This window comes from Coregonus clupeaformis, unplaced genomic scaffold (genome assembly GCF_020615455.1).
Source record: "Coregonus clupeaformis isolate EN_2021a unplaced genomic scaffold, ASM2061545v1 scaf0380, whole genome shotgun sequence".
Classification (NCBI taxonomy): Eukaryota; Metazoa; Chordata; class Actinopteri; order Salmoniformes; family Salmonidae; genus Coregonus; species Coregonus clupeaformis.
In genome coordinates, this window is record NW_025533835.1 from 168,398 (window position 1) to 181,203 (window position 12,806).

The 12,806-nt window shown below is 49.2% G+C and overlaps 1 protein-coding gene across 3 annotated transcripts in view; it reads right to left on the reverse strand.

Annotated features, from left to right (window-relative positions):
- osbpl10b (oxysterol binding protein-like 10b) overlaps positions 1-12,806 on the reverse strand; it is a 145,725-nt gene that overhangs the window by 5,774 nt on the left and 127,145 nt on the right. For all 3 annotated transcript variants that reach the window (XR_006658609.1, XM_045215166.1, XM_045215165.1), the window contains 2 exons: positions 1,126-1,312; positions 541-723 (listed from right to left, as the gene is read on the reverse strand). Coding sequence is in view for 2 of the 3 variants with exons in the window: in XM_045215166.1 (XP_045071101.1) it covers positions 541-723; positions 1,126-1,312 (370 nt within the window). In the remaining variant the exon portion in view is untranslated. The remainder of the gene's footprint in view (positions 1-540; positions 724-1,125; positions 1,313-12,806) is intronic.

Consider the following 12,806-nt stretch of genomic DNA (forward strand, 5'->3'; position numbering starts at 1 on the left):
CCCTAGACCCCCTGTTTATTTGACCCCAAAGAGAGATATGGTCAAACACTGTGGTAGGTGGCTTTAAATACGGGGTCTGGGTATAACTACAAAACAGACACCTGGCTGGTTTCTCTATGGGTCGTATCTCTCTCTCTCCCTCCCTCCCTCCCTCCTCACCGTGATTCATAGTGTCCCTGTTTCTCCATGGGCCGTGTCTCCCTCCCTCCCTCCCTCCTCACCGTGATTCGTAGTGTCCCTGTTTCTCCATGGGTCGTGACTCCATCCCCTCCCTCCCTCCCTCCCTCCCTACCGTGATTTGTGGTGTCCCTGTTTCTCCATGGGTCGTATCTCCCTCCCTCCCTCCCTACTCACCGTGATTCGTAGTATCCCTGTTTCTCCATGGGTCGTATCTCTCTCCCTCCCTCCTCACCGTGATTCGTAGTGTCCCTGTTTCTCCATGGGTTGTATCTCCCTCCCTCCCTCCCTCCCTCCCTCCTCACTGTGATTCGTAGTGTCCCTGTTTCTCCATGGGTCGTATCTCCCTCCCTCCCTCCTCACCGTGATTCGTAGTGTCCCTGTTTCTCCATGGGTCGTATCTTCTTCCTGATGACAGGCAGCTTGGAGGTGTTGATGACCTTGGTCTCCCCACTGCTGTAGGTGAACTCCAGGGTGCCATCCCATTCCCCTTGGGCCTTACACACTATGGTCCCCGTCGGGTTGTGCTTCACCTCTGCTGTCACTCTAACAGGAAGACAAGATGGTGACTATGTTGTTATTAGGTCAGACACACACAGACAGATGGATGGACGTACACACACCACTGTCAGACATATGGATGGACACACACACCACCACTATCACAAACAGGGAGGGATTAGAATGACAGGGACCATCAAGATACATTTTATACAACGTGTATGTTGTTATAAGGTCACACACATGCATGTAATCTCTCTCTCTCTCTCTCTCTCTCTCTCTCTCTCTCTCTCTCTCTCTCTCTCTCTCTCTCTCTCTCTCTCTCTCTCTCTCTCTCTCTCTCTCTCTCTCTCTCTCTCTCTCTCTCTCTCTCTCTCTCTCTCTCTCTCTCTCTCTCTCTCTCTCTCTCTCTCTCTCTCTCTCTCTCTCTCTCTCTCTCTCTCTCACCTGTGTATCTTTCCTCCGTAGAAGGGTTTAGTATGGAAGGTAACAGTGGCAGAGTATCCACTCTTGGCACAACTGATGGTGACTTTCCCTCCCAGCTCCACCCAGGGTACGGTAAGGATGGAGCGGGCGTAGGCACAGGGCAAAGTAAACACATACTCCTCATCATGCTCCAACAGATGTAGAACACCTGGAGGAGAGAGAGGGGGGAGGGAGAGGAGAGAGAGAGGAGAGAGAGAGAGAGAGAGAGAGAGAGAAGAGAGAAGAGGAAGAGAGAGGGAGAGAGAGAGAGCGAGAGAGAGAAGAGAGAGGGAGAGAGAGAGCGAGAGAGAGAGAGAGACAGACAGACAGAGAGAGACAGAAAGAGAGAGAGAGAAGAGAGAGAGAGAGAGAAAAAGACAGAGACAGACAGACAGACAGACAGACAGACAGAGAGAGAGAGGCAATAAACACACATATTTCTTTCCACAGGGCCGTTGGGTGAGACAGGGATGCAGCTTGAGCCCCACCCTCTTCAACATATATATCAACGAATTGGCGAGGGTACTAGAACAGTCTGCAGCACACGGCCTCACCCTACTAGAATCTGAAGTCAAATGTCTACTGTTTGCTGATGATCTGGTGCTTCTGTCCCCAACCAAGGAGGGCCTACAGCAGCACCTAGATCTTCTGCACAGATTCTGTCAGACCTGGGCCCTGACAGTGAATCTCAGTAAGACTAAAAAAATGGTGTTCCAAAAAAGGTCCAGTAGCCAAGACAACAGATACAAATTCTATCTAGACACTGTTACCCTAGAGCACACAAATAATTACACCTACCTCGGCCTAAACATCAACACCACAGGTAACTTCCACAAGGCTGTGAACGACCTAAGAGACAAGGCAAGAAGGGCCTTCTATGCCATCAAAAGGAACATAAAACTCAACATCCCAATTAGGATCTGGCTAAAAATACTTCAGTCAATTATCGAACCCATTGCCCTCTATGGTTGTGAGATCTGGGGTCCACTCACCAACCAAGAATTCACAAAATGGGACAAACACCCAATTGAGACTCTGCATGCAGAATTCTGCAAAAGTATACTTTGTGTACAATGCAAAACCCAGAATAATGCATGCAGATCAGAATTAGGACTATACCCGCTAGTTATCAAAATCCAGACAAGAACAGTTCAATTCTACAACCACCTTAAAGGAAGCGATGCCCACACATTCCATCACAAAGCCCTCACCTACAGAGAGATTAACCTAGAGAAGAGTCCCCTCAGTCAGCTGGTCTTGGGGCTCTGTTCACAAACACAAACAGACTCCACAGAGCCCCAGGACAACAACACAATTAGATCCAACCAAATTATGAAAAAGCAAAAAGATAACTATTTGACACACTGGAAAGAATCAACCAAAAAACTGAGCAAATTGGAATGCTATCTGGCCCTAAACAGAGAGTACACAGTGGCAGAATACCTGACCACTGTGACTGACCCTAAATTAAGAAAATCCTTGACTATGTACAGACTCAGTGAGCATAGCCTTGCTATTGAGAGAGGCTGCCATAGACAGACCTGGCTCTCAAGAGATGACAGGCTATGTGCCCTCTGACCACAAAATGAGGTGGAAACTGAGCTATAATTCCTAACCTCCTGCCAAATGTATGACCACATTAGAGACACATATTTCCCACAGATCACACAGACCCACAAAGAATTTGAAAACAAATCAAACATTGATACATTTACATTTTAGTCATTTAGCAGACGCTCTTATCCAGAGCGACTTACAGTTAGTGAGTGCATACATAATTTTTTATTTTTTCATACTGGCCCCCCGTGGGAATCGAACCCACAACCCTGGCGTTGCAAACGCCATGCTCTACCAAATGAGCTACATCCCTGCCGGCCATTCCCTCCCCTACCCTGGACGACGCTGGGCCAATTGTGCGCCGCCCCATGGGTCTCCCGGTCGCGGCCGGCTACGACAGAGCTTGGATTCGAACCAGGATCTCTAGTGGCACAGCTAGCACTGCGATGCAGTGCCTTAGACCACTGCGCCCTCTGTTAGGCGAAATACCGCAGTGTGCAGTCACAGCAGCAAGATTTGTGGCCCGTTGCCATGAGAAAAGGGCAACCATTGAAGCAAAAACAACATTTTAAATACGACCTATAGTTCTGTTTATTTACTTTCCCTTTCATACTTCAACATCTTGCACATTGTTACAACATTGTACATAGCCAATAACACTTGAAATGTCTATATTCTTTTTAAAAAATTGGTGAGTGTAATGTCTACTAATGTTTTCCTTGTTTATTTCCCTTTTGTTTATTGCCTATTCCATTTGCTTTGGCAATGTAAACATTACCAAAGCAAATGCCCCACAACAGCCCTTTGAATTGAGTTGACAGAGAGAGCGGGCAGAGGTGTCACGTTCGTTGAATGACGGGTCAGACCAAGGCGCAGCGTGATATACGTACATGTTTATTAAACCAAATAAACACACGACAAAATAATAAACGAAACATGAAGTCCTAAGGTAGATACAACTAACCTTAACCGGAACCAGATCCCACAACTAGACAGTGCCAATAGGCTGCCTAAGTATGGTCCCCAATCAGAGACAACGAGCGACAGCTGCCTCTGATTGGGAACCACACCGGCCAACATAGAACTATACATACAAGATCGACAACATAGAAAAAGCACAACAAGGAATATACACACCCTGACTCAACATATAAGAGTCCCCTGAGTCAGGACGTGACAGTACCCCCCCAAAGGTGCGGACTCCGACCGCACAACATAAACATAACAGGGTAGGGTACGGGAGGGCATTCCGCCTCGGAGGCGGATCCGGCTCAGGGCGTGACGACCTCTCACTCTCCGCCTCCCTGTTGTGCCCCTGGTCTGGTCTGGACCTCGGCGCGCTGCTTCCCCTCTCCTTCCTCCCACGATACGCCAGGCCCTGTCTGGACCCTGGTGTGGGAGACCCCGAACCTGGAGAGGGGCTGACGTCATGGTCTGGACTGGAGCCGCTGACCGGAGCTGGACTAGACCCCAGTGGAGCGGACTGCTCTGGCTCCGGAGTGGCGCAGCTGACTGGAGCTGGATCAGGCACCGGTGGAGCGGACTGCTCTGGCTCCGGAGTGGAGCAGCTGACCGGTGCCGGACCAGGCACCGGTGGAACGGGCACGGGCCGTGCCGGACTGGACAAACGCACCACTGGTCTGGTGCGAGGAGCAGGCACGGGCCGGACCTGACTAGGAACACGCACCACTGGCTTGGTGCGAGGAGCAGGAACGGGCCGGGCAGGACTGGCGACGCCCACCACTGGCTTGGTGCGAGGAGCAGGAACAGGCCGGGCCAGGCTGGCGACGCGCACCACTGGCTTGGTGCGAGGAGCAGGAACAGGCCGGGCCGGACTGGCGACGCGCACCACTGGCTTAGTGCGAGGAGCAGGAACAGGCCGGGCCGGACTGGCGACGCGCACCACTGGCTTGGTGCGAGGAGCAGGAACAGGCGGGGCCGGACTGGCGACGCGCACCACTGGCTTGGTGCGAGGTGCAGGAACAGGCCGGGCCGGGCTGGCGACGAGCACCACTGGCTTGGTGCGAGGAGCAGGAACGGGCCGGGCTGGCGACGCGCACCACTGGCTTGATGCGAGGAGCAGGAACAGGCCGGGCCGGGCTGGCGACGCGCACCACTGGCTTGGTGCGAGGAGCAGGAACAGGCCGGGCCGGGCTGGCGACGCGCACCACTGGCTTGGTGCGAGGAACTGGAACAGGCCGGGCCGGGCTGGCGACGCGCACCACTTGCTTGGTGCGAGGAGCAGGAACAGGCTGGGCCGAGCTGGCGATGCGCACCACTGGCTTGGTGCGAGGAGCAGAAACAGGCCGGGCCGGGCTGGAGACACGCACCACTGGCTTGGTGCGAGGAGCAGGAACAGGCCGGGCCGGACTGGCGACGCGCACCACTGGCTTAGTGCGAGGAGCAGGAACAGGCCGGGCCGGACTGGCGACGCGCACCACTGGCTTGGTGCGAGGAGCAGGAACAGGCGGGGCCGGACTGGCGACGCGCACCACTGGCTTGGTGCGAGGTGCAGGAACAGGCCGGGCCGGGCTGGCGACGAGCACCACTGGCTTGGTGCGAGGAGCAGGAACGGGCCGGGCTGGCGACGCGCACCACTGGCTTGATGCGAGGAGCAGGAACAGGCCGGGCCGGGCTGGCGACGCGCACCACTGGCTTGGTGCGAGGAGCAGGAACAGGCCGGGACGGGCTGGCGACGCGCACCACTGGCTTGGTGCGAGGAACTGGAACAGGCCGGGCCGGGCTGGCGACGCGCACCACTTGCTTGGTGCGAGGAGCAGGAACAGGCTGGGCCGAGCTGGCGATGCGCACCACTGGCTTGGTGCGAGGAGCAGAAACAGGCCGGGCCGGGCTGGAGACACGCACCACTGGCTTGGTGCGGGGAGCAGGAACGGGCCGGACCGGACTGGCGACACGCACCACTTGCTTGGTGCGAGGAGCAGGACTGGGTTCCTTTATTAACCCCCGCTCCTTCTGCTGCCTAACCAGCTCCTCTCGCCGTGCCTCTTCTCTTTCCTTCTCCCTTTTAGCCTCCTGTATCGCCTCCCTCTGACCGAATAACTCCTGCTCCCTCTGAGCCAACAGCCCCCGTAACATGGTGGCCTCCTCTCCTAACCTGCAGATCCGCCCTTTCACGGCCTCCTGCTGCCTCGTCGTCCACACCGTGTGCCCCCCCCAAAAAAAATTATTGGGGTTGCCTCTCGGGTCTCCGTCGTCGGCACTGTTGGCGCCGTTTCTCCTCTCCTACCTGGGCATCCTCCTTCATCGCCTTCCGATAACGGACGGCCTCCTCCTCCGTAATTCTCCCCCAACCGAGGAGGACATCTACTAATGTAACCTCCTGTTGAGTCCCAGGCGTTTGCTCCTTCTCGGCACGCTGCTTGGTCCTCGTTTGCTGGGATCTTCTGTCACGTTCGTTCATTGACGGGTCAGACCAAGGCGCAGCGTGATATACGTACATGTTTATTAAACCAAATAAACACACGACAAAATAATAAACGAAACGTGAAGTCCTAAGGTAGATACAACTAACCTTAACCGGAACCAGATCCCACAACTAGACAGTGCCAATAGGCTGCCTAAGTATTGTCCCCAATCAGAGACAACGAGCGACAGCTGCCTCTGATTGGGAACCACACCGGCCAACATAGAACTATACATACATGATCGACAACATAGAAAAAGCACAACAAGGAATATACACACCCTGACTCAACATATAAGAGTCCCCTGAGTCAGGGCGTGACAAGAGGTCAGTAAGAGAACACCTTGTGACTGCTGGGATTTTGCCTAGATGTACCCAGCTTATGTTCTATTATCCCTTGGAACAGGACAGTATCCTAGTTAATGTGGTAAAGGTTACGGTAACAGGACTGTATCCTATTTAATGTGGTAAAGGTTACGGTAACAGGACTGTATCCTAGTTAATGTAGTAAAGGTTACAGTAACAGGACTGTATCCTAGTTAATGTGGTAAAGGTTACGGTAACAGGACTGTATCCTAGTTAATGTGGTAAAGGTTACAGTAACAGGACTGTATCCTAGTTAATGTGGTAAAGGTTACGGTAACAGGACTGTATCCTAGTTAATGCAGTCAAGGTTACAGTAACAGGACTGTATCCTAGTTAATGTGGTAAAGGTTACAGTAACAGGACTGTATCCTAGTTAATGTGGTAAAGGTTATGGTAACAGGACTGTATCCTAGTTAATGTGGTAAAGGTTACGGTAACAGGACTGTATCCTAGTTAATGCAGTAAATGTTACGGTAACAGGACTGTCTGGCTACATGTATCCAAAACCCTCTAGTTGAAGATCCTTAAACTGCTACACTCCAGAGCCATATACACTGAGTGTACAGAACATTAGGAACAGCTTCCTAATTTTGAGTGGCACTCCCTTTTGCCCTCAGAATAGCCTCAATTCGTCGGGGCATGGACTCTAAAAGGTGTCAAAAGCATTCCACAGGGATGCTGGCCCATGTTTACTCCAATGCTTCCCACAGTTGTGTCAAATTGGCTGTATGTCCTTTGGGTGATGGACCATTCTTCATACACACAGGAAACTGTTGAGCTTCTTGACACACTCAAACCGGTTCTGTCACGTTCGTTCAATGACGGGTCGGACCAAGGCGCAGCGTGATATGCATACATGTTTATTATAACGAATAAACACAACGACAAAACAACAAACGAAACGTGAAGTCCAAGGTAGACACAAACAACATACCTTACACGGAACAAGATCCCACAACCCACTAGTGCCAATAGGCTGCCTAAGTATGGTCCCCAATCAGAGACAACGAGCGACAGCTGCCTCTGATTGGGAACCACACCGGCCAACATAGATCTAGACATACTAGAACACCAACATAGAAATACACAACATAGAACATACACACCCTGACTCAACATATACGAGTCCCCTGAGTCAGGGCGTGACAGGTTCAAAGGCACTTCAATCTTTTGTCTTGCCTATTCACCCTCTGAATGGCACATGTACAAAATCCATGTCTCAATTATCTCAAGGCTTTAAAAAAATGTATGTATCAAATACTTATGTCATGCAATAAAATGCAAATTAATTACTTAAAAATCATACAATGTGATTTTCTGGATTTTTGTTTTAGATTCCGTCTCTCACAGTTGAAGTGTACCTATGATAAAAATTACAGACCTCTACATGCTTTGTAAGTAGGAAAACCTGCAAAATCGGCAGTGTATCAAATACTTGTTCTCCCCACTGTATGTGACTTGTGTAAGGGCAGGTTGGACACTGTACATTTTTGGGGCTGTGGTGGTATGATGTAGCCTTGTACTGAGGGAGGAGGCAGGAAGCTCAACATTGGCTAGCTCCTCCACAGCTCTGGCCAGGGTGCTCTGTGTTCCATTAGCCTGCTCTGGCCGGGGTGCTCTGTGTTCCATTAGCCTGCTCTGGCCGGGGTGCTCTGCGTTCCATTAGCCTGCTCTGGCCGGGGTGCTCTGTGTTCTATTAGCCTGCTCTGGCCGGGGTGCTCTGCGTTCCATTAGCCTGCTCTGGCCGGGGTGCTCTGTGTTCCATTAGCCTGCTCTGGCCGGGGTGCTCTGTGTTCCATTAGCCTGCTCTGGCCGGGGTGCTCTGTGTTCCATTAGCCTGCTCTGGCCGGGGTGCTCTGCGTTCCATTAGCCTGCTCTGGCCGGGGTGCTCTGTGTTCCATTAGCCTGCTCTGGCCTTCCCTCTTCTCTCAGTCCTGTTACATCCACAGTGTGAGCTGGCCCTTCTCTCTACGGTTTCATCGTTGTCCTGTCCTGGCTGGCCTGGCCCTCTGCTCCTCTCTCTGAGTCCTGTCCTGTCCTGTTCCTCTCCTCTCTGCTCCTCTCCCTGAGTCCTGTCCTGTCCTGTCCCTCTCCTCTCTTCTTCTCTCTCTGAGTCCTGTCCTGTCCTGGTCCTCTCCTCTCTGCTCCTGTCTCTGAGTCCTGTCCTGGCTCTCTCCTCTCCTCTCTGTTCTCTGTGTTACATCCACAGTACTGCCCTGCCCTGGCCTGGCCCTCTCATCTCCCCTCTCTTCTCTCAGTACATTACATAAGAGACAGCTGTCCTGGGTGAAATCTGCTGCGGGCAGAAACCCAGGTCTGACAGATCCACATCTGTTTCCCCAAGACAGGAGGGGGTGGAGGGGGGAGAGGAGAGGGCACTGCCTCAGTGCCTTTGTGCCTCGCTGGAGGGGTGGAGGGGGGATGAGAGGTAGGCTAGGGCCTTGGTGCATCTGTTTCCCAAATACAGGAAGGGTGGAGGAGAGAGAAGGAGGGAGGCAAGGGGGCTAGAGGAGAGGCTCTTCCTCCAGAAGGGTTTGGTCGGTCGGCATGTTGCAGGAAGTGCTCAGTGAGTGGCTCTCGGCTCGCTACCCTGGCAGCGCCATGTGAGGATATGTGAGAAGGCTAGGTCAGCGTTTCTTACTTAGAGTGCCCACATCGCCTGCTGTCACCTACACACCCACACACTCACCAGCATGCTAGCACACGTGTACATGTGCACAATCACACACGCTCTAACACATGCTCTGACACACACTCATACACACACACATGTTTCAGAGAGACATGCCTCCCTCCCTGCCTGCCTGTGACACAAGGTCGCTGCAAAGGACACTGAGGTTAAACGACATGGTGCATTAGACATCTCTGAGTGATAGACAGTGGCGCCAGGTTGACCACCACAATCCTCTGTCTCTATCAGACCACCAGGTTGACCACCACAATCCTCTGTCTCTATCAGACGACCAGGTTGACCACCACAATCCTCTGTCTCTATCAGACCACCAGGTTGACCACCACAATCCTCTGTCTCTATCAGACCACCAGGTTGACCACCACAATCCTCTGTCTCTATCAGATGACCAGGTTCACCAACACAATCCTCTGTCTCTATCAGACCACCAGGTTGACCACCACAATCCTCTGTCTCTATCAGACGACCAGGTTCACCAACACAATCCTCTGTCTCTATCAGACCACCAGGTTGACCACCACAATCCTCTGTCTCTATCAGACCACCAGGTTCACCACCACAATCCTCTGTCTCTATCAGACGACCAGGTTGACCACCACAATCCTCTGTCTCTATCAGACGACCAGGTTGACCACCACAATCCTCTGTCTCTATCAGACCACCAGGTTCACCACCACAATCCTCTGTCTCTTCATGTGTCTGCTGGGATATTCTAAAGAGACCCATGTCCCATTGAAGATGTACTGTGGAATTCCTTCCCCAGAGTGTGAATGGTTGTAGTATCTTATTCCAGTTGTGTGGAGAGCTACCTACAGCCTGAGAGCTACCTATAGCCTGAGAGCTACCTACAGCCTGAGAGCTGCCTACAGCCTGAGAGCTCCCTACAGCCTGAGCGCTACCTACAGCCTGAGAGCTACCTACAGCCTGAGAGCTGCCTACAGCCTGAGAGCTACCTACATCCTGAGAGCTGCCTACAGCCTGAGAGCTACCTACAGCTTGAGAGCTACCTACAGCCTGAGAGCTGCCTACAGCCTGAGAACTACCTACAGCCTGAGAGCTACCTACAGTCTGAGAGCTTCCTACAGCCTGAGAGCTACCTACAGCCTGAGAGCTACCTACAGTCTGAGAGCTTCCTACAGCCTGAGAGCTACCTACAGTCTGAGAGCTACCTACACAGGCTTAACAGATATGTATAGCCAACTGTGACTATGGTACTACTAGGTATTAAACAGATATGTATAGCCAACTGTGACTGTGGTACTACTAGGTATTAAACAGATATGTTTAGCCAACTGTGACTACGGTACTATTAGGTATTAAACAGATATGTATAGCCAACTGTGACTATGGTACTACTAGGTATTAAACATATATGTATAGCCAACTGTGACTATGGTACTACTAGGTATTAAACAGATATGTAGAGCCAACTGTGACTAAGATACTACTAGGTATTAAAAACAGATATGTATAGCCAACTGTGACTGTGGTACAACTAAGTATTAAACAGATATGTATAGCTAACTGTGACTATGGTACTAATAGGTATTAAACAGATATGTATAGCCAACTGTGACTGTGGTACTACTAGGTATTAAACAGATATGTATAGCCAACTGTGACTGTGGTACTAATAGGTATTAAACAGATATATATAGCCAGCTGTGACTATGGTACTACTAGGTATTAAACAGATATGTATAGCCAACTGTGACTGTGGTACTACTAGGTATTATATTAAACAGATATGTATAGCCAACTGTGACTGTGGCACTACTAGGTATTAAACAGATATGTATAGCCAACTGTGACTGTGGTCCTACTAGGTATTAAACAGATATGTATAGCCAACTGTGACTGTGGTACTAATAGGTATTAAACAGATATGTATAGCCAACTGTGACTGTGGTACTATTAGGTATTAAACAGATATGTATAGCCAACTGTGACTGTGGTACTAATAGGTATTAAACAGATATGTATAGCCAACTGTGACTATGGTACTACTAGGTATTAAACAGATATGTATAGCCAACTGTGACTGTGGTACTACTAGGTATTAAACAGATATGTATAGCCAACTGTGACTATGGTACTACTAGGTATTAAACAGATATGTATAGCCAACTGTGACTATGGTACTACTAGGTATTAAACAGATATGTATAGCCAGCTGTGACTATGGTACTACTAGGTATTAAACAGATATGTATAGCCAACTGTGACTATGGTACTACTAGGTATTAAACAGATATGTATAGCCAACTGTGACTATGGTACTACTAGGTATTATATTAAACAGATATGTATAGCCAACTGTGACTGTGGCACTACTAGGTATTAAACAGATATGTATAGCCAACTGTGACTGTGGTACTACTAGGTATTAAACAGATATGTATAGCCAACTGTGACTGTGGTACTACTAGGTATTAAACAGATATGTATAGCCAACTGTGACTGTGGTACTATTAGGTATTAAACAGATATGTATAGCCAACTGTGACTGTGGTACAACTAAGTATTAAACAGATATGTATAGCTAACTGTGACTATGGTACTACTAGGTATTAAACAGATATGTATAGCCAACTGTGACTGTGGTACTACTAGGTATTAAACAGATATGTTTAGCCAACTGTGACTACGGTACTATTAGGTATTAAACAGATATGTATAGCCAACTGTGACTATGGTACTACTAGGTATTAAACATATATGTATAGCCAACTGTGACTATGGTACTACTAGGTATTAAACAGATATGTAGAGCCAACTGTGACTAAGATACTACTAGGTATTAAAAACAGATATGTATAGCCAACTGTGACTGTGGTACAACTAAGTATTAAACAGATATGTATAGCTAACTGTGACTATGGTACTAATAGGTATTAAACAGATATGTATAGCCAACTGTGACTGTGGTACTACTAGGTATTAAACAGATATGTATAGCCAACTGTGACTGTGGTACTAATAGGTATTAAACAGATATGTATAGCCAGCTGTGACTATGGTACTACTAGGTATTAAACAGATATGTATAGCCAACTGTGACTGTGGTACTACTAGGTATTAAACAGATATGTATAGCCAACTGTGACTATGGTACTACTAGGTATTAAACAGATATGTATAGCCAACTGTGACTATGGTACTACTAGGTATTATATTAAACAGATATGTATAGCCAACTGTGACTGTGGCACTACTAGGTATTAAACAGATATGTATAGCCAACTGTGACTGTGGTCCTACTAGGTATTAAACAGATATGTATAGCCAACTGTGACTGTGGTACTACTAGGTATTAAACATATATGTATAGCCAACTGTGACTATGGTACTACTAGGTATTAAACAGATATGTATAGCCAACTGTGACTATGGTACTACTAGGTATTAAACAGATATGTATAGCCAGCTGTGACTATGGTACTACTAGGTATTAAACAGATATGTATAGCCAACTGTGACTGTGGTACTACTAGGTATTAAACAGATATGTATAGCCAACTGTGACTATGGTACTACTAGGTCTTAAACAGATATGTATAGCCAACTGTGACTATGGTACTACTAGGTATTATATTAAACAGATATGTATAGCCAACTGTGACT